General features: G+C 40.7%; 1 protein-coding gene across 2 annotated transcripts in view; it reads right to left on the reverse strand.

Moving 5' to 3' along the window:
- Positions 1–18,641, reverse strand: part of NFKB1 (nuclear factor kappa B subunit 1) — a 59,572-nt gene extending 40,931 nt beyond the window's left edge. For both annotated transcript variants that reach the window (XM_040598597.1, XM_040598587.1), the window contains exons 1-3: positions 18,534–18,641; positions 5,822–5,871; positions 4,592–4,676 (exon numbers count right to left, since the gene is read on the reverse strand). In XM_040598597.1, coding sequence (XP_040454531.1) covers positions 4,592–4,676; positions 5,822–5,863 — 127 coding nt within the window. In that variant the 5' untranslated portion in view covers positions 5,864–5,871; positions 18,534–18,641. The remainder of the gene's footprint in view (positions 1–4,591; positions 4,677–5,821; positions 5,872–18,533) is intronic.
- Between the last annotated feature and the right edge of the window lie 2,091 nt (positions 18,642–20,732).

Raw genomic sequence — 20,732 nt, forward strand, 5'->3', positions numbered from 1 at the left:
CGTTCTAGGCTGGAAAGCTGCTTGCTTCAAGTTCTTGTTTAACAAGCAACTCCCTTTTAAGTGTTAAGGAACCACAAGAAGGAACACTACTTAATGCGTAGCTTAAGTTCTACTTCTGCCCTACAGAGAGGCTGGAGTGGCATACAGTCATGGAGCTGGCCTCCACACAGGGATGACTATCACGGTTGCCATGAGCCAAGTTTTGGCACGAGCACTCCACGCTGTTTGCCTGGCACTGCAGCAGTCAGGAGGGCTAAGAACTGCAAATAAATCATGCAGTCCTCCAGCCTGGAGGGGGTTTGGTGCAGACTGCCACATCCTGAGTATGCTTCAGTGCTTCCTTTTCTGTCTTCTAGCCTCAGTTACCACAGACCAACCTGCATCCCACTGCCACCCCTCCAGGCTGACTCACAGTCCCACTTCCCCACGTCTTCTTCAACTGCTGTGTTTCTTCATTTTCCTTCCTGCCTGAGTCAGAGGCCCTCCTGCATCTTGACTCTTGCACCACTTACATTCTTTCTTCCCCTTGACAGGCCTCACCCTGCACACACACTTCCCAAAGGAGCACCCATCTTAGGCTCCCCTGTGGTTCCTTCTTCCCATCATAGCAAAGTCAAGAAAAAAGCGGTCTGTGGAGCTGCTGGGATATCCCTGCAAGCCTGGCACCACTTCAGGACCAGTGGGCTCCTTTATCTAACAGCTTACCTCGTACCCAAAGCCATTCAATTTAACCTGCAACCAGCTATGGCCAAGTGCCCTCCATGGCCTCCTCTCTGCCAGTGGGACCCCCCAGAACAGGCATCTCACCTGTGTAACTGTGCTGTTTTGCTCTGTGGACGTGGATAAAAACGCCCATAGCCTCTAGGTTCTGATTGTTAAATCCAACACCAACGCTCTTTTGCCCATCCTGGCAGCTGGACTTCGCTGCTGAAAGCTCAGATTTTAGACCCAGTGTCTTATCCTTCCTGAAGGCCTGCTGCAGCATTTGTATGTCATCCCCCTCAGGGATTCACCTGCACAGGAACACTGCTGCATCTCAGCTCTGCAGTGATCAAAGCATGATGTTTCAAAGCAAGCAGCACAAGGGCTTTGCTTAACCTCTCTCTCCCCTCAGTTTACTCTTCAAAACACAGGAACAGAAGATTTAGAAAAAACGCTGGAAGCAGTATGTAAGTCTGCTCATGCTTCTGAATATTGGGGCCACTGCTATGGGACAGAGGAAAATGAACGCTCATCTAACCTTTGGTGATGGTCAGGCTCCCTTCAATCTCTAAATCATCTCCCTCTGAAAAAACATGAAATAAAGTTTTTGTAAGTGCCTTCTTTTTCCCTCTATGCCCTTCTAATTTCTCAACAGCCAGCACCACAGAGGGCTGGGCAGAGGAGGTTAAAGAACTATCAGAAACCTGTAATTTTAGCAGCCTCCAGGCAATACTGCCCAGCTGCTGATAGCCCTGCTTCAACTTCACAGGCTTAAAAACACAACACCTTAATGCCAACAGCTAGTCAGGCTAGGGCCGCTAAAACCCAAAACAACCAGTTCCCAAACCCACCTGTAACTAGCACACAGGTTGCTACGTGATTACATGGTTGTAGATGGCCTGGTATTATCAGGAGGAAGTAAGAAATACCCAAAATTCTACAAGGCTTTGCTTGGAGCGATGTCCATTGCTGCTCCAGTTCAAGTCGTTACTTTCTCCCTTCACTACATAGTGGACATCACACTGATGCCTATCTGCTTGTACACTGCCTACATATGTGCCACGAGTAATGCTCCCTGATGCCATTGAGGATTAGTACCCAACTCTCAAAGGGAGGATACTTCCCCACAAACCAAAGACGAAGCTGACTTCATGACATACTGCCTTTGCTGCTGGTGATATTTCAAACACACAGTTCAGCCCTGCAGTTTGCACTGCTATGGCAGTTGTTACAGATCCATCCTTTTGTCACCAAAAGCACACAGAGATTACTTATCTTTCTAGATTTAGATGTAAAAGTAGAACTTGAACCACGTAACTACGTACTACACCTTTAGAGCCAAAATAACCAAGCCTAATTTTTTACTTAAAACTGACGCTCATGAGATAGAAAACGAAGTGAGCAAAGACACTTGAGCACTCTCAAACTCATGGAGAAAATCCTTGTCCTGACATCTCAAAGGTTTGCTACTATTACTGTAAATATTAACCTTTCAGCAGAAATCTATCATCAGAAAGTCCCCAGATTCCCCAGCTATTTGTTGATTCAGCTACGCTGGCATGATATGGCAATCCACAGTTACTGATTAAACCTGCCTGCCAATGTAGTAAGACTGACATTGTGCATTCATGAATGCGCAGATGGAAAGATGTAGGTACACACCAAACCATGAGGAAGAACTAATGTCTTCAGTTCTTTCTGTTTAAATCATCCAACTGTCCTAGAGAAAAATTGTTTCTGAGAACACTTATTTTACCCTCTCCATATCTCAGCTGGAAGTACTTTTGGAAAACCCCACATGATTTTTAACTGGCCCTGCTGTGTGGAAAGAAATAATTAGTTCCTGCTTGGAAGCAATTGAAGCATAATATATAAATTATCATAGTACCTTATAACTGAAGACAGTCTGTAGTAACAACACAACAGTTTCAAGCAAGGGAGGAAGTAAGCATTATAGCGATACTATTCAAGAAGCAAAATCACTGTGGCATCATCTGATGCCATCGAAATGATCAACATTTTCTAAAACTTGTGATTTAACTTTTTGTTTGTGATAACCTAAAATCCATGATCCTTTATTAAATCCCATTTTGTACACAGGGAACTTGCCACCTACAGTGCAGTAGGAGACAAGAGCAGTGCCACTAATAAAAAAAAAAAAAGGCCTTTTCTAAGCAACTTTGCAAATTAAGAATAAAGCTAGACTTAGCCCAGGAAGAGTCTTCTGTGACTGCAGAACTCAGTGAATTCTTGACTCCCCCACATGGTTTTAAAAACAGCTGTTTTTCTAGTTTAGACAGGACATAGCTATCTGAATATCAGTTCTATATATCAGAATAACTTGTATGGAATGAGTCTGGCATGAGGAGTAGAGAGTAAGCTTAAAAGGTGTACGAGGAAATGGGTGAAATGAGGAAAAAAATATCCAATAATCTTATTTGTTCCATAGAAACTCTGGGACAATAGTGAAAAAAACCCTTGGTATACAATGCACAAGCCCTTTAATCCTATACACATGAATCTCACCGAACGATTTTATCTGCCTTAATAAAAACACACTGCAAACAAATGATTGCAACATTAATTTGTTGGATACTTGTCCATATTTGTCAAGAGCTTTGCTCATCAAAATATTTTAGCTTGAAACAGAATTTCTGTATCATATGTGTTTCTTGATCCTTCCTCTTCACTACTATTCAGTCAAGAAAACTGAATTAATGTTTTAAAGCAGGGAACACTGAACAGTAAGCATGCCTTAATTTTTATTTTTAAATCAGCATTTATTATTACTTTAGGGTGGAGTTTTACCTAAGAAGTAAAAAGTTAACTGTTTATTTCATTTTACCTTTCACACCTCCACTGCTATCAAGCGTACCAAATACTGCAAACAAAATGATCTGCATTTTCAACAAAAGAAATCAATCTGCAATACAGAAGACACCAGCTACATCCTGATGCAACAAAGAGATCAAGAACAGAAAGTTGTCATGTTAAAAGACATTAATAGCTATATTGGAAATATATACTGAGAAAAACCTCATACGCTTAAACAGATTTTTATTTCCTTCCTCCTTTCATATCAGCTATTCTAATAAACTAAGCAGGAAAACCAGAGTTTTCTAAATTGAAGCATGAAGTAATACTTATGAAGAAATTCAATAAGCAAAACCAGACCAAGGTTGATCAAGCAGCTAATACTGGCTGAGATATAACACACTTCTATTTGATATCGATGTTCAGGAACTGTACTGTAAGAACTGTGTATCAGACCTTTGCAGAATATTACTTGCTTACTTTCAGCAGTTGGTCGCAAAACTTGACTCTGAACTTTCAAACTAGTGTTATTATTCAGGAAATTGTTGGGTACTTTTAATACCAGACTGTTACTTTACAGGAAACAGAGAAGTCACCAAGAAGGAAAAACAGATTCGAATGATACAGGAAGCTGAATATACTCTGCATTTTATTAGTGAAAAAAAAAGCACCTTAAGAATTACTACAACAAATGAAACACCATTCAAAAGAAAAATTAAATACATGTTGCACTCTGCAAACTGGCAATACAAACATGTAGATCACCGAAGATGCAAATTTAGAAAAAAAAATAATTCCTAAAAACAGGTCACTCAAAGCTCTTTGGTCACTCTCATTTAACTAACTGAAACTTTCAGTTTCTATACAGGTCAAAAGAAAATCAGATCTGCCTCACTGTTGAAAGTTTCATGAGGGTAAGAAAGAGATGCGTAAGGGTGTAATACAAAGTCTAGCTGACAACCTCAGGATCTAGTATTATGATGTAAACAAAAAAGCCTATGAAAAGAACTTCACAAAAAAAGAAACTCGAAGAAAAAGCAGGACAACAGCACAATCAAATAGCAACAGTTCCTACCTGTTCGTAGTGGCAAGTCTGAAGTGATGTAATTTGTATTACTGAATAATGCATTCATTCCCACTAACTGATCCATTGCAAACATCTGTATTGAAAGAAAATTTATTCTTCATTACTACATATATACATACTTTCATAAAGCATCCATCAGCAAAGGATTTCAAAGTTCTCTACAGATATTGAGACTGCAAACACCCCGGGTGCAGTACATAACCATTTTGTATCTATTTTATTTTTGCTGGCAACAGCAGTGCAAACAAAGCTGACAGTACTGACCAAGTTTCTTTCACCTGTATCGCAAGACTGCAGTGTTTCTAAATATGGAATTTGCTTACATGCACTAATAACTACTATATATTCAAAAGATCTTATACGGTAAATTCTGAAAATCTGATCCTAGATATCTTGCCCAAAGCTTTGCTGAGAACCTGTGAGTTTTCATTTCCACATATGTGATTAAACCCCACCAGACTACATCCCTTATCTAAATATTCATGCAAGCTCTAATACAAGAAAACAGTATAGCCAAGTTACAGTTTGGGTTTTGTTTTTTTTTTTTTTAAATACTGATATGTCTTAACTCACTGTAATTGTTGCCAGGTATAAATCTATCATCTTCCAAAGTGCAGCAAGCATAAAGGAGAAAGTAGTTTCTTTTTGGAAATTAAGGTAAGTAGGAATGATCTGTTTTTCACTCAGACTTTTCACTTAAACACCATTCTCATAATTCAAATAAATCATGAAATGACCTAATGAGATCAGGAAGAGTTTCTGAAGAGCCAGGCCCACTGATCTGTGTGAGTGAAGGAGCACTGTAGTCATCAATGTCAATTCAAATTTCACAAAAAAATGATACAAAGAGGCTTTCTAGGGCATAAGGGGCATTATTTTCAGATAAAGTCCGATGTCCACCACAAAAGAAATTTAAGAGCAAGCATCACAGGCAGACGGGGAATAAAAATGAGTATTTTTTCAACTGCTTCTTTCAGCAGGCTTAGCTTTACTTTTCATTTCAGCCATTTCACCAGTGCCAAGGCTGGTCACATAAAAAACGCCTTAGAGGGAAAAAAAACACACCTAGATTTCCCCAAATCTGATTTCTGTCAATACCTATGATATTTTTATATCTCCACGTTGATAAGCCTAGGAAATGAAGGACAATATAAGAGGAAGCCAAAACAGAGACCTAGGAAAGAATACAGGGCTTGGAAAATACACACATCTACTTACTTGGGGATCAGACACTCCCATAATATAGGAATCTTCTGCCATTTTAAGTCCTGAAACACGAAAACATTATTAGAACTCTCATTTTTTAAAATGTACAGCTATAGAGAAACTTGAAAAGCATTAGCGTTAAAAGCCCCATCCCTGACCCTTCCTATTTGACTCATAATGTTAATAATGTCTAAAATACTCTTAAGATTCCTCAGTATTTGCAAGGGGCAGGCTAAGGACACCACAGGCTACAAGCTAGGATTTTCCATTGCCTGCTCCCAAGCAGCTAAAAATTACAGTCCAAGTTCTGAAGTCAAAATGTATTGAAATCAGGAATTAATTTGTTTCTTTCTTTGCTCTGACTATTCTGCCATTAAGAGTTAAGGCAAAATAATTATCATTGTTTAGCAAAAGCAGGACTCTGCATTTTTACACAGTAAAAAGACTTCTGAGCATTCATGAATGAACCCTGATGGTTTTCTTGTGAAGTATTACTAAATGCAAGATAAAGATGCCAGAGAAAGAACATGTTTTTTCTTTAAGTAAAAACAGGAGTCAAATATTGACTACTTTTGGAGGACACCTTTATTTCCAGAGGTCCGCTGGTGCTTGGCTCTCACAACTACTCTGTGCTGACAATGACAATTATGGATGCACAACATACCTAATCCTCTCTCACAGGTCTACATATAAATGCTGGATACTGGGAAAGCGAAAGTTTAGCCTGGGTTAGTTTTCCTGGGACCAGTAGCAAGCCATTAGCAGACCCTGGAAATTTTCTTAGGAATGTATTAGGTCTATTATAAAAGATCAGTGTTATTTCCTTTCATGGAGATGTTATTGGAAGAATTACAATTTCACTTATGTTGATGTTACTAACAAAGGCTCTCTAAGGGAGCATCTGAAAATAACTGTAGTAACTATCTCAAGAGACTCATGTCTGCATGCAAGCAAACACTTTAAATAAGGTTAATAAATAATGGAAGACAGACACATGTCACTGGCCCTCATATTCTACAATGAATGTGAACCATGCTTTCCAACAAAGTGAACTGTGAAAACCTACTGCCATAAGACAGAGAGTGGCAAGCGATCAGTAAACCAGTAAAGAAAAACTGAGTCACCATGTACCTTCCACAGGAACTAAAAAGGCAAATATCAGAAAGAAAATTGGAATACTCAGGTGCTCCACTTCGATGGAGGCTCAATTCAGCTTGTTAACAAGCTCCAAAGACAACATATAGCCACCCATGCCACACAAGTAGAAAATGAAACAAAATTTAACATGGAGAAATAGCAGACAATACCCAGACAACTTCCAGGAAAAAGGGGTCCATGAGGATAGAATGATTTTTAACCTAAAAAACAGAAGTACTCACCCGTTTGTTTATCAATTTTAGAGAGAAATATTTACTGGCTAAAATTTATTCATAGTATTTGAGCCAATAGCAAATCGCTGGTCGTAAGATTTCAGCCAAAAATGAGTAACAGACATAACAAGCTGCCACAGTCACCCATGCTGTACATCATCACCTAATACATCAGGATTTCAGTTACGCAAAAAATACCAGTCCATCACATTATCTCACAAGCACATTCTGCAAAGTATTATTGTCATCAGTCATTTGCTATTGATATTATCAATCTTTATGGAAAAAAGTCAACTTACAAGGCGTAACAAAACCTTCAGCATACAACAAACTTTACTAAGGTGTTATTATTTGACATTCCATTTCATAGAAAAAATATAACCCTCATCACCAATTAACAAGTTGCTGAAATCACTGAAATAACTGCAATTTAGGTTTTGGCAAACACATCCCAGTTAAAGGTGTGGACATCACATTAAAAAAAAATATCTTAAGACCTCAACAGCCCTGCTGATGCACACTGATATCTGAACTGAGTGCAAATGCCAGATTTATTCTGTATAAACAATAAAAGCTGGTCCTAAAAGCCTTGGTTTTTTGATCTCTCATATTTATTCACTCACTATGTCATAAGTCACATATGCAAAATTGTGTTCCAAAACACCTGAAGTACCCAATGACCTTGGTAAATATGCTTATTCAGGAAAAAAGTATATTCTAAGGAGCTAATATGAATAACATCTGCCCACTTGCGTGTTTGCTAAATGTATACTTGTCTGCAAAACTTTCAAATAAAGCATCTCACAGCTTTTTCTGTAAGCCCAACAAGATATGCATCAGCCTCACTCCAGCAGAACTCTGTGGGAGAAGGGCAGTTCTCACACCCGCTACGCTTCCTGGTCACATTTACAGTTCTACAGTACATGACTTCAACAAAGTGGAAAAATATCGCAGAGGCAGTATTGCCAAAAGCTTTTCATTTAAAGTACTTTGATACAAAAATTAGAATCCATACAGAAATAAAACCTACGTCCACCTGAATCAGTCCTTCAATTGCACCTGATGAAAGTGGTCATTTCTGGCTTTTTGACTGATGCAATGAACAATGCCATGAGAGCAAAACAGCAGTCACTGAAGATGAACATTACGCTCAGAAGCAGCAAGGTAAACACCCACATACTACCCAGCTACCTGTAGGTAGGTACTAATCAATTTCTAACCAGGTATTAAACAATCTCTCTCACACCAGATCCTTTGAGTTCAAGTAGCTTTTGGGGGAGAGGTTAAAGACATTCTCTCTGGCTTGCTGCACCAGTTTATTACAAACACACCATGATTCAGATGTGCAAACATATGCCTTTGTGCATGTAAACTGACACTTGACTACTTTTTCAGGGCCTAGATAAAAATTAACCCAGCAGTTTAAAATGACCCCTCTAAATGACTGAAAACACTCTCAGTTTCACTATATATCTTCTCCTCTTTCAAATCCAAACAATTGTCAAAAATGTTCTCTGAGCCCCGCCTCCAAAATAGAATTTATTTCCTTAGGATTTATTTAGTTAAGAAATCCCTAAGCTTTCTTTTACAAGAAAACGGGCAAATCCAGGGAGTCAATAACATGATTAAAAAACCAAAGAGACACTTGCAGAAAAACAGACCCTAGCATTAATCATATGACTTTTAATTGGCCTCTTCCCTTATGGCTTGAGTTTCTAAGCACCTTTCCTACATGCATTAAGTGGTAAGATTAGCATCTACCACGAGTACCTTTGTTCATTCTTTCCTTACACAAGCTGTATTTTGGGGCAGAGATTGTTTTTATCCAAGCTGTATTTGCTGCTATGTGCATCTCAGAGAAGTCAAGTCAAAACCACCTCTCTCTCATTTGAAGATGACTGGGATTAAAATTGTGTTGTGGAAACTCGTGTTACCACATATACCTGCTTCCCACGTAATCTCTGATTCCCACAAACTGTACTGCAAACTTGCATCTACAATAAAAAAATACCCTTACACCTGCAGACCACAGTCAACCACGACAGACTCCACCCTGGAGATCGTCTGAAGTCTTTCATATAATGGGGCACAGGAAACTTCAACTTTTCAACTCACAGTATTTTTTAGTGCGAAAATTCAAAGGTGGTTAAAGGCATGTCGTTTAGCTCCTAGTTCAAAGGGAAAACATAAAATCCAGCTGAACTTGTCCAAAACCACACAGATGTGCCAACTGAGGGACATGTATGCAGCATATATATGTGTGTGTGCAGTATTCCTTTACCCCCAGTGGGTCAGCTACCATTGTGAAAAAGGTTGGGGGGGGGGGGGGGAAGGAAAAGACCTAGGAAAATACACATATAAACGCATATATGGAAGATGATGCAACCAAGCAAACATAATGGCAGTTACTCTGCATCTCTACTCCTTAATAACTAAATAATACCAGGTACAAGTAGGCACAGCTGGAAGAACATGAGTTCATTTATTTTATTCTGAATATTTGTTTGAAAGATTCAAAAGGATCAGGCATTTAAGACGGAAACAACATAATTAATGTAGGAATGCTCCATCCAGGAACAACAATTCTCATTTTTGTTTATCTCAATCATCTGATTTCAGATTTCTCTCCTGCTGTTCTCCAACATCCACTGTATCTGACTTTTAAAAACAAAGATAGCTGCCTGTAACCAACTTTTTTTGGTTCTTCCAGAGTCCAGACCCTTCCCTCTGCTGTTTCTCTCCAATTTTCTGGCCTGAATTTTAAAAATGAGGTAAACAATTTTCCTCTTGCATACCAATCCAATACTTGCAAACAGGGAATGGGACAGCTTCCTATTTCCTTTCTACAGACAAGCATAACTCCATGCAAATTTCATCAGCTATAAGGAGTCAAGCTTTAATGTTTGATTCAGATGCTAATGGTCCAGTTATTTCTGAAAACATCTATAGACATCTCACCCAACAGCTGCATGCCTTTAAAAAAACCCTAAGATTTTAAACATCATTCCTTCCTTTCTTGCTTTGGTCTCATACTGGCCTGGCTAAAAACCTGAACAGTATCCATAGTAACCAATTTGGAAGACCTCTTATTCCTCCAAGCAGAAAATAAAATCATCTCAGTATTACCCTAAATAGTTGAACACAGATATAACCAGAGAAAGAAAACAAAAGATGACATACACTTCCTTTCCCAAACCTTCAAAGGGAGACATGGTAAGCAGGTCTCTACTTTTAATCTGTGTTCTTTGAATAAATATTGGGTTTTTAACCAATTTGGAGAGATAAAAGAGGAACAGTATTATCAGCTTCTCAACCCCACAAAGACCTGCCTCATCGTAAGAGTGCGATGCCTGGTGGTAACTCTTATCAGCCACTCATCTCTTAAACTTTCACCCAACCAAACAAAAGCATAAAAACCTGATTTGACAGGATGCCCTTTATATCCTCAGAATATGAATGCAAAAGATGAGAATCAGGGTATCTGCCTGCTGTTGTGTTTTAAAATACAAAGAATCAACTCATCTCTTCTAAAACTTGTCCATTATTTTTTAATTAGTTCAGTACAAAGACTGAGTTCAGGACAGATTAATATTTTACAGAAAAAGGTTTGGTTATAGCACAGACCAGTCTAACCAGATGGAAATTCAGGCATTACTCTGTAAAAAGGTGCACTGAAGATATGCTAGTGAATCGTATTTATTACCCAGAGTTCATTACACTTGTGAACTGGAATTAGTCTGATGCTTTACATTAATTTTGATGTTGAAGAATGCCCATCTTTTACTTTAAGAAAGGTTTTACGTCAACCTGTTCTCACCTTTCAAGGCTGGGATTCAGAAAGCAAGCCTCAAGACAAGAAGCAACTACTACACTTCAGCTGACTTGATACACTGAAAGCACAGCTCTTCCTGCAAGTTTTCTAGCAGAGTGTTTTTCCGCTCTTTAACGTGGCTTTCATTGGAATTTATCTGTTAAAAGTAAACTTCTTTAACTGGACACTGAATGAAAGTAATGAAATTCGCTGTGATTATGCTCTTAGCCTGCTTATTTCACTTATTAAAAATTGAGATGAATAAAGATAAAATGCAAAAGCATGTGGCTGGCGTATTATTGTAAGCATATTTTTGCTACATCAGGGCTATAAAACATTGCAAATTATTGGATTGCAGAGAACTATGCTTTAAGGAACAGCATCAAGTTCTCTGGAATCCTGTAGCGGCTATGAAATATTGAGGCAAAACCAGTAACTGTTGTACTTTACCATCTCTACAGTGTGTTTTACTTAGTATTGTTTACTTCTTTACTATCCACCCTTGAGCCTCACTTCTCCATCCTTTGCAAAATGCAATGTGTATCTATACAGGGACAATTGTTTTAGAGATCAGCATTTCCCAAGTGGAGATGCCGGGAAATGCATTGCACAATACACTGAGTTGCTGGGTCAGGGCTGGAAGCAGGACAAGAGCTGATAAGATGGTTCTGGCTAGAGGACAGAGCAGGGTGCTCTGACAGAACAGAGATATTTATCCATGATGCTTAGTCTCACACCTTCATCACTGCAGTGCACTCTAAGTCAGGATGCTGCCCATCCCCTTCAACACCTGGTCTTTTCACCTTAGCTCTGGCCACCTCCTCTCAACTTCAACCAGCACTTCATTTCCCTCGTAACCCAACTATTTTCCCCAAAATTCTGCAAGTACAGCTCCAGAGAAAAAACCTTTGGTGCAGAATATATTCTTAGAGAAGCAAAGGAAAGGAAAAAAGGAAGTCTGAGAACTGCTGTTTTCTACCTCTGCACAAAACAGTAGCCCATACATATACACAGGCTTAAGTCTTCTGATGTTTCAGAGGACACATAAGCTGGGTCACGAACCTACAGCAGTTACCTGGGCAGCCTTTAGTGTAAGCTGTGCATGTCCTTCTAACCACTTTGATTTTTAAAGGCTTAATAGAAGGTGCTTTCCTTAAAATAAATCCCATTTTTGTTAAAAGCAATGTAACAGTGGGAATATTGTACAGGCAGGATTCCAAACGGTTCCTGGCATTTTGAACGCATATTGTCCAAACCTGCTTAAAGCAGGTCTACACAACTAAACCTTAGCTACCAGCACCTTTTACTTCCATTACTGTTGCTATTAGTGAAGCTGCTGCAGAAGAAAATTTTCTGGAGAGGGAAAAGAGACAGCCCCCTCCCAAATATTAATCAAGCAAAATCTTAACACAGAAAAGGTTTTACCAATGGTTATTTTATTTACATTGTTCTCAACTACTCATTTTGATTGTATCCATTTTAATAAATTACACCGTTTCTGAAGTCCCCAGACAAAGGTTAATACCAGATCTAATATTTATCATTTAGATGAACACTGTCCTGATGCACAGCCTGGAAAAACTGGGAAAATACACATACACACACGTTTTCCTTTTTAAAATAAAGGGTGGGTGGGTGCGCTACAGACAGCAAATCCCTGGATTATTCAAAATAAAAGGTGTTAAACAGCTACAGCATTCTAAAATATGCAAAGTAAACAGAACCAAAATACTAAGGGACTAACTGTCATGCATACTTTCACTCACAATATTGGCACAGATCTCTTTAGCACAAACAAGAAAGAAAAAACATTGTAAAACCACGAGAAGTGATTGCAAACTTGTTCAAGTTGACAAGCAGCCCCACCAGCTACGTTTTTTGAAGGGATTTTAACTCAGTAATGAAAGAGACTTGAAATTTGAAGTTCGCCTTTAAATGCTGAAAGTTTACTAATATTTCTTCTTCTATCTATGACTTCAGTACCCTGGGGGTATAGGGGTCTGCTTTACAGAAACTGTATTCTCAGTATAGAACTCCACAGTGCTCAATTTCCACAAAAGTAGCATATGGAAGGTGTATTTTTTACTTTCCTTCAGCTGCTACAAAGATGTGTAATCTCTGAATAAAGATTTGAGTATAGTTTCTCAGTATAAAAGTGAGATAAGGTTTGTGCAGCAAGGCATTTTTATCAAAGATACTACTTTCCTTTGCAGACTACTTCTCATCCGTAGACTGTTGCAGCTGCAATAATACTACATAACCCTAAAAGACACTGTTTGTTTTTCTAATATAACACAGATGATTGTCTCTTCTTGTTATTAACCAAGTCTGCTTATTATTTCCTGTTGGGTGGGACCTGGTAGTTCTGGCTACGTATTCTGAAAATTAAAAAACTGTTTAAGTTAACATTTCCAAACATTTTCAGCCATGAGTGGATGCATTATTGGACAGCCGTGTAAAACCTACAAAACATTTAGGAAATCAAATCAATCACAAGTATTAAAGTGACTTCAGAAATGCAATCCTCTGAATCAGAATTGTTGGGTGCAGAATTATTGTAGAAAATCTGGACTCAAATTTATTACCCCAGATAACTACTGAATTTGAAGAAAAATTCATAGAATCATGAAATTCATCAGCAAAGAGTAACTAGACAACCTGAATGGTTGCTTTATTAAGTGACTTTACAAACAGAAATGTTATGTGTTTTACCCCTTTCCCAAATGTCAAAGTAGTGAACTAATATGATGGGAGGAAACACTAAGATGCCATAAACATATGAACAGTTTTTCCAGGATATTGTTGGAATAAAGTTAGAATGTTTTTGTTAAAACACATTCAAAGCAACTTAAACCAAAAGAATAAACAGTATTCAAATTTATGACAAACACACTTTGGTATATGTATAATGCTAAGTATATGTAAAAATACTGAGGTTCAACACAGCAAAACAACTCTAGTAACTGCACTGTATTTTAGCCACGTGGAACAGTAATGTTACTTTAACCTGAATATCATGTTAAAATGCTGTTACTTTTTCCTGCAGACTAAAAAGAATGACTGAATATTCTTTACAAATAGTTCTAGTTCATACAAAGTTGTTCATCAAAGTCAAACTTTAACTTAAAAAGCCACACACCCCTCTTTCATAAGCCTGAAGTGTAATGAATATTAAACAGCAAACTTTTTGGTTGGATGGTGGGGTTTTTTTGTTGTTGTTGGGTTTTTTGGGGGGGAGGGGGGGAGAACAGTGTTACTGAGAAGCAAGAAACAAGCAAACACAAGATTTCAGAAGTCCAGTTCACATAAGGTTTGCTGTATCACCAAGTACTATCACACAGGTTCTGGGGTCTTACTGAAGACACAGTCCCTTATCTCATGAACAACGGTGGCACCAGAGGGCTCAGAAAATAGCAAGGGCTGTTACCACTGCAATCACAAAAGTGAGCTAAGAGTTTCTTAGTGCCCTTTTGGTTTCGAACAGCCACTGAAAATACAACATGACAGAAAACAGTCAGTTAAATAACACCAGTAAGTGGAACCAAAGATGTAGATTTGAGTCCAGCACTATTACAGTTATACCTTAGGTTTCAAATCTATAGGTGCAAAGTGGTTACTAAGGTTTGGGTTTTGTTTGGTTTTATTTTTAATTTTTTTACAAAGAAATAGTAAAAATCCTACAGCCTCAATTATCTACAGTATCTATGACATAAAAACCACTCAGACTAAACTAACAAGACCCAAAAACCATTTGCCCGCTTTGTTTCTACTTTGTGTTACAATCTGTCCATAAGTATTTAAACAGGTAGGAATATGATCTTTAAAAGAAACAAAAACCAAACAGAAAAACCCCAATACCACACAACTCAGACCTACTTTACTCTTGATCTGTTGATACCAGTACAGTTTGCTTCGAGGATGCAATGAAATACAGAGATGTTTTAGTTTAGCTAATTCTGCACTTCAAATGAAGAAAAAAAAATTAGTATCTGGCACTGCTTACCAAAAGAACATAGAAGTTGAAAGGAGGGGGGGGGGGGGAAATGCTAGTAGTAGCAATAGTAGCTTCCTTCCCACACACGGTATGCCAGCTCCACCTAAGTCCTAAACAAAGGATTTTACTTGAGACTAGAATAATTTGAAACATCTTTTAAGGCCTTACTTCTGAAACTGTCAGCAGTGCTTCAGCAAACTATGTTTAAATGAAAGCACTGATGAAGACTCATTGAATTATTTCTATGCTCAAAATTAGATGCAAACTCAGTGCCTGACTGACCTAAGGGCACAGTTAATGACAACCGTAATTATGATCTTATCAATGTAGAATTTCATAAAAACTTCACGGCTTATTTAAAGGACATCAAATTAGAAGGTCCACTTCTAAAATACCTGTGTCAGAACTAAAAGGGACCAAGAATTTCTTTTTCATTATTTACCTGAAACATTCTCTCCTCTTTTATAATACCTGTGTGATCTTGTGTACGAGAACCAAAGAAAAGCTATCAACATGATGGAAATATTTTTTTTTAAACTAACTTCAGAGTTTTCATTAGGAGCCTAGGGAAATAAGTAACAATTTTCGTTAAGACTAATGCTTCTGAATATAGTTGGCAAACATCTACAGCACTGAAAGGTGAGAAGATTTTAGCAAGTGTATTTTGAAGCAACTATGAAAGGACAGAAGTAATTAACCAGAATCTCTGAAGACCGCAGAATTTTCTCATCACTAGCTACATTAGGAAGCCAACTATAAGTTAGCAAAAAATAAACTGCCTTTCACTGTACCTTTACAACTTCAAAACAACATTTACTTTGTATGCGTTCAACTATTGAGGAGGGAGACCTGAACTTTCTAACTGGCATACAGCATCCTTGATAGTACACACTCACAGGCCTTCAAACTTGGTTCCTGTCCTTCCAGACTCAGCAACACAATAAGCACGATAACATGAATTCCTAACTGCACTTATTTCTAGAGTTTGCATGTATTCAAGAGATACTGGCATAGGAAGGATCTTGGAAAAAGCAATGATGAAAAGGAAGAGTATTGTTTTCAGAAAAACTAAAAAAAAAAATAATATAATAATAATCCAGTAATTAGCAAATTCGCATCAGTAGTATTTATTTGTAGGTATCTTATTATCAAATTCACGTAACACCACCGCAATAAAAAAATAATTTAAATTGATTATTAAAATTGATTTTGAAAGTCAAATACATCATAATTGAGAAACAATGAAATTGCTGTTTTTCAATAAATTAAGCAGGAAATTTTCAAATGTACAAAGAAACGAAGTATCATTGTATGTTTCTACCCTCTCCCAAGATTCCCTGTTCTCTCTCCCAACACATACTTTTTTCTGACTTCAAAATATATACTACAGAAATATTACCAAGGTGCTGACTGAACTAAGCCAATACAGTTATGAAGTTTGTCTGCTACATTATTTTTTAAAAACACATGACACAAAGTGATACAAAGCTATTCTCAGTTTTACAAACTTAACTCTATTCAAAGTGTATTCATTAATTGCATGAGAAAATAGTTTCATTTTTTGATGACTCTACAGCTGATTAACATTTCTTTCTTTAAAAATGGGATAGAAGGTGGAAAGAAAAAGGCCTTCTCCCTTCTGTATAATATTTCACATTAAATAATTTAACCGACCTTGCATAGACTTCAGCACTGAGTTTCCTTGAAATCTCCACATTCTGTGGCAGATGCTGACAACAGTATTTCAGCATAACTGTCAGTTAAATTCTTGAGCCAGAAAAGTTTAGAGAAGAGAGGATTTGCCTCCAGATAGTTACAGGCTGCTTTTTCCTCTTTCGTTTTCTCAATTTGTAGTCATTTTTGTAGGTTACGAAACACTGTAGGCAGGATGACGTCTTACAATGACGTCTTGGTTAATGCTTTGCTAGAATGGGCAGCTACATTCTCTTATGAAAGAATCAAAAACGCTTTGACTGAAATACTATTTCAAAAGTTGATACTTCACAGTACATTGCTTTTATTAACGTCCAAGTCTGTGCTAAGTGATGTATTTTCAACCCTGTTCTGTGAGCTTGGCAGTGGTGGTATAGCATCTTAACGCATGTAAGGCACAAGGTGACGCAGCTGAGACTTCATCTACTTAGTGCTACTTTTCCCTGTGAACAGGGTAAATGAAAAGAAGACTTCTGAAGCACAAAATACATCAAATATGATTGGTACTTTGAAACAGTTAAATACATCTGTATTTCCTTTAGAATGTTATTCTTTAGCAAAAATTTTGAGCATTTTAAAGCAGGAAGCTGAAACGCAGCAGATGATCCCTTGCCTATAAAACCTTACTTCACAAATGCTTACAGGCACCATATTTACTTATTTAAATGAAATCACATATCAGCAGGCTGCATTATGATAATGGCCAAATACCACATCGCTCACCTGTTCTACAGTTCAGAAACAATGCTCCATTTTATGTTCACATAAAATAAGTCAACAGTGCTTCTTTATCAAAGTTACCATCAAAGCAGAGCGAGTCAATAGGTAAAAAAATAATTGTGAAGGTGTTGAATATTCTTGGGTTTAAGATCAAATGAAACAGAGCCACCGGTCCAATAAAGTTCCTTGACACGGCAAGAGCTTTTCAGTTTCACCACTTAACTACAAAACTACCTTTTAGAAAAAAAAAAAAAAAAATCACTAACATTTCGGAAAACAGCCTTAGGTTACAGCGTGCGACACCGCAAGGCCCCCAGGCCAGGGCCACCCGAAGCTGCCAGCGGCCGGCCCGCAGGGACCCGCCGCGCCTCAGGCTCCGCGCCCCTCACCTCCGGCACCACCGGCATAAAAAAGCGGCACCTCCTTTGCCGACAGACAGCCGCTACACGGTCAGCAGAACCGGGGGGTTCAAATGTGTTCGCGTTACTTGACAGTCCCTCGCTGACACCCCTTCCCAGCGAGGAAAACCGCGTCTAATCCACCAGCGGAAAAGCCCCCTGCGTGCTCACAGAAACACAAGCCGCAGAAGAGGCGTGAGGGCCCGCGCACTAACCGGGCACCTTCTCAGAGACGCAACGGAGAGCAAAGCGGGGGGCGGCCGCCCCTTCCGTCAGCCGCGCACCGGGAGAAAGGCGGTGTGCGCCTCGCCGGGACACGCCGCACGGCCCCCGGCCCCGCAGGCCCCGAATGCCGCCTCACGGCACCGGCCGGCCGGCCGCCCGCCCTTCCCCTCTCGCTCGCCGCAGCCGCCCCGGCTTCAGCGGGAGCTCCGCGCCCAGGCCGAGGCCGCAGGCGAGCGGCTGCCCGGCGCTACGCAGGGGGGACACGCTTCCCGTCGGCAGCACCCCCCGTCGGCGGGGGGCCGCCACGCTCCCCGCAGCGCTTCCCTCCCGCCCAACCCAGCCCGGGGCTGCCGCTCCCGCCCCGGCTTCGCCCCGCGCCGGGCAGCGGCGGTGCGCGACGGAGGAAGCGGAGCCGGCGGCGAACGGGCGCCGAGGTAAGGGCGGGGAAGAAAGAAGGCAGCGGGCGGCGGGTCAGGGGCCGCCTGGGGCTCACCCGGGGCAGGGCTGGCGGCGCCTCCTCCTCGTCGCCGTCGCCGACGTCTGCCGCTGGCGGGTCCCGGCCGCGCGTCCCTCAGCGCCGCGCCATGTACCCGGCGTGACGACGCCGGCGCCGCCCGCGCCCTGGCTCCGCGCGGACTTTCCCCCTCCCGCCCGCCCCGGGCCCGCTGGCGAGGGCAGCCGAGCGGCACCGGCTTGCGCGGCCGCCGCCTGCGTAGCCTCCGCCCCCGCGGCCGCCTGCCCCCCGGCTCGCCGCACTTCCTGGCTGGAAATTCCCGCTGACGCTCCGACAGCGCAAACGGCCGCGCGGGAGGGGCGGGGCGGGAGCGGGCAGCCGTTGGGGGGCAGAGAGGGAGCCGGCGGGCGCTGGGCAGGCGCTGCCGCTGGGGGGCGCCCGTACGGCTCCAGCAGCGCCGGGCGGCCTTGGCGGGCCCTGGGCGCCGCCCGCCGCCTACAGGGCTGAGGAGAAGCCCGCGCATCGAGCGGGGCGGCGCGGAGCCAGGGAAGCGCCTGCCACCCCCACCCGCTGGCGACGAAATCCCTCGCCCCGGGACTGGCCCTCCCGCCTGAAGGAAGCCATGTCAATAAATGAGCCTTTTCATCCCAGGGGTGTTAGCACCACCACAAGAATTACTGTGTCGTTGCCCGTGTTGCTTGGCCTGCAGTGACATTCTCAACGCTTCTGTGGAGCCAGGCCCGATCTGGTGGCCGCTGACATCTTCGTGTTAGTTAACGAAGTTCTGAAGGAAGAAAGACTATGCACAGAGTGAATTTAAACTCACTTACCTAGTGCCTGGCCATCAGCTGGCTTTCGTGGGCATTTCATAAAAGGGGGCTTGCTGATTTGCTACCACCTGATGCCTGAAAACAGCACTGAGCAGAGTGTACAAGCTACGCAGCACCCTTTCTCTGTGGATTGATACAGCTTCTGGCAGAGCAAACTCAAGGTCGGTTAACTTCCGTTAAGCAATGCCAACCATCAATAATATGCTGGTTGTCTTAATACTGAAATCCAAGTTTGTAGTAGAGTAACCAAGTTCCCCAGAAACATCTGATCAAGGCTGAAGAAAATCAGCTAGTGCCATGTTTAATCAGAAAAAATACTATGTGAAACATTAAAATTCAAACATCTTTATGCTGAGTCTTAAATGTCTGGTTTGCTAAGGTTGAAGAGCATCCCAAATCAGCAGCCAGCATGGCTCACCTGATGTGTGTTAGCCTAGAAAACAGCACACCTGAAAAGCGCCTGTGGGGGATTCTGTTACGCTAAGGCCACATGAGGTGGAACTTCAATAGTCATTTATCTCAGACTTGAATGAGACTAAGGAAAGTAATTTATAAAAAGGATTTTTAAAAGCCCTAATAAATGAAATTATATGACTGTTGCTTCTTGTGCTGAAGCAAGGAACTGTAATCGAGAAAAAAAGGATTAAAAAGAAATAGGGTCAAGTCATAAGCCACCTGTTGACTGGAACAAGAAGAAAGATATTTTTTGCCAGAGAACTATTACAGGTTTATGTTTAATACTGTATAGGTTGTCCAGTCATGCCATAGAGATAGACTGTGCTGCTGAACACTTCTAGTCTCTTAGATGGTTGCTGATTTCATTCCTGGAAAGGGTGTAGAGGCAGATGGTATGCTTTGTGCCCCATCTCTAGGTTGGAACAGAGATGTACTCCTTTTATGCTGAGACTGCTAAAGAGCTTGGAAATGCACAGTATTTTCTCTGTCTCTTGGTAAGAGAATCAGTATCTCGTACAGGTTACACATACATACGTATGAAGAGACAGTCATTTGCTTTTTTTGGGATTGCCACTCATGCTCTGTGATGCCATTCTAAAAACGCATTCCCCTGTTCTATTCCCAGTCCAAATTGGGAATTGAGAATGACTCAGCATTTCAGTAAACCACATTGTTCCTTATTAAATGTGTGTACCTTCTAGACACTCAAGATACAATATGAATCCTCTCTGCAGAAACAAGTGCACCAAAGTAAGCAGAGTAAGTGAGAAGAGAATCAGACCCTAAAGCCTTTTAAGAAGGAAGTATGGATGGATTGAAAATACAAGAGGTTTCAAAGTAGATACATTTAAAAGGAAAGGTGCCATGTCACAGCTAGTCAAAGGCATACTCGCAGGGCAAAACCTGTATGAACAAGTACCAGGAAATCGGACAAGGTGGAAAAGTTCCAGAA

Source organism: Falco naumanni, chromosome 1 (assembly GCF_017639655.2).
Source record: "Falco naumanni isolate bFalNau1 chromosome 1, bFalNau1.pat, whole genome shotgun sequence".
Taxonomy (NCBI): Eukaryota; Metazoa; Chordata; class Aves; order Falconiformes; family Falconidae; genus Falco; species Falco naumanni.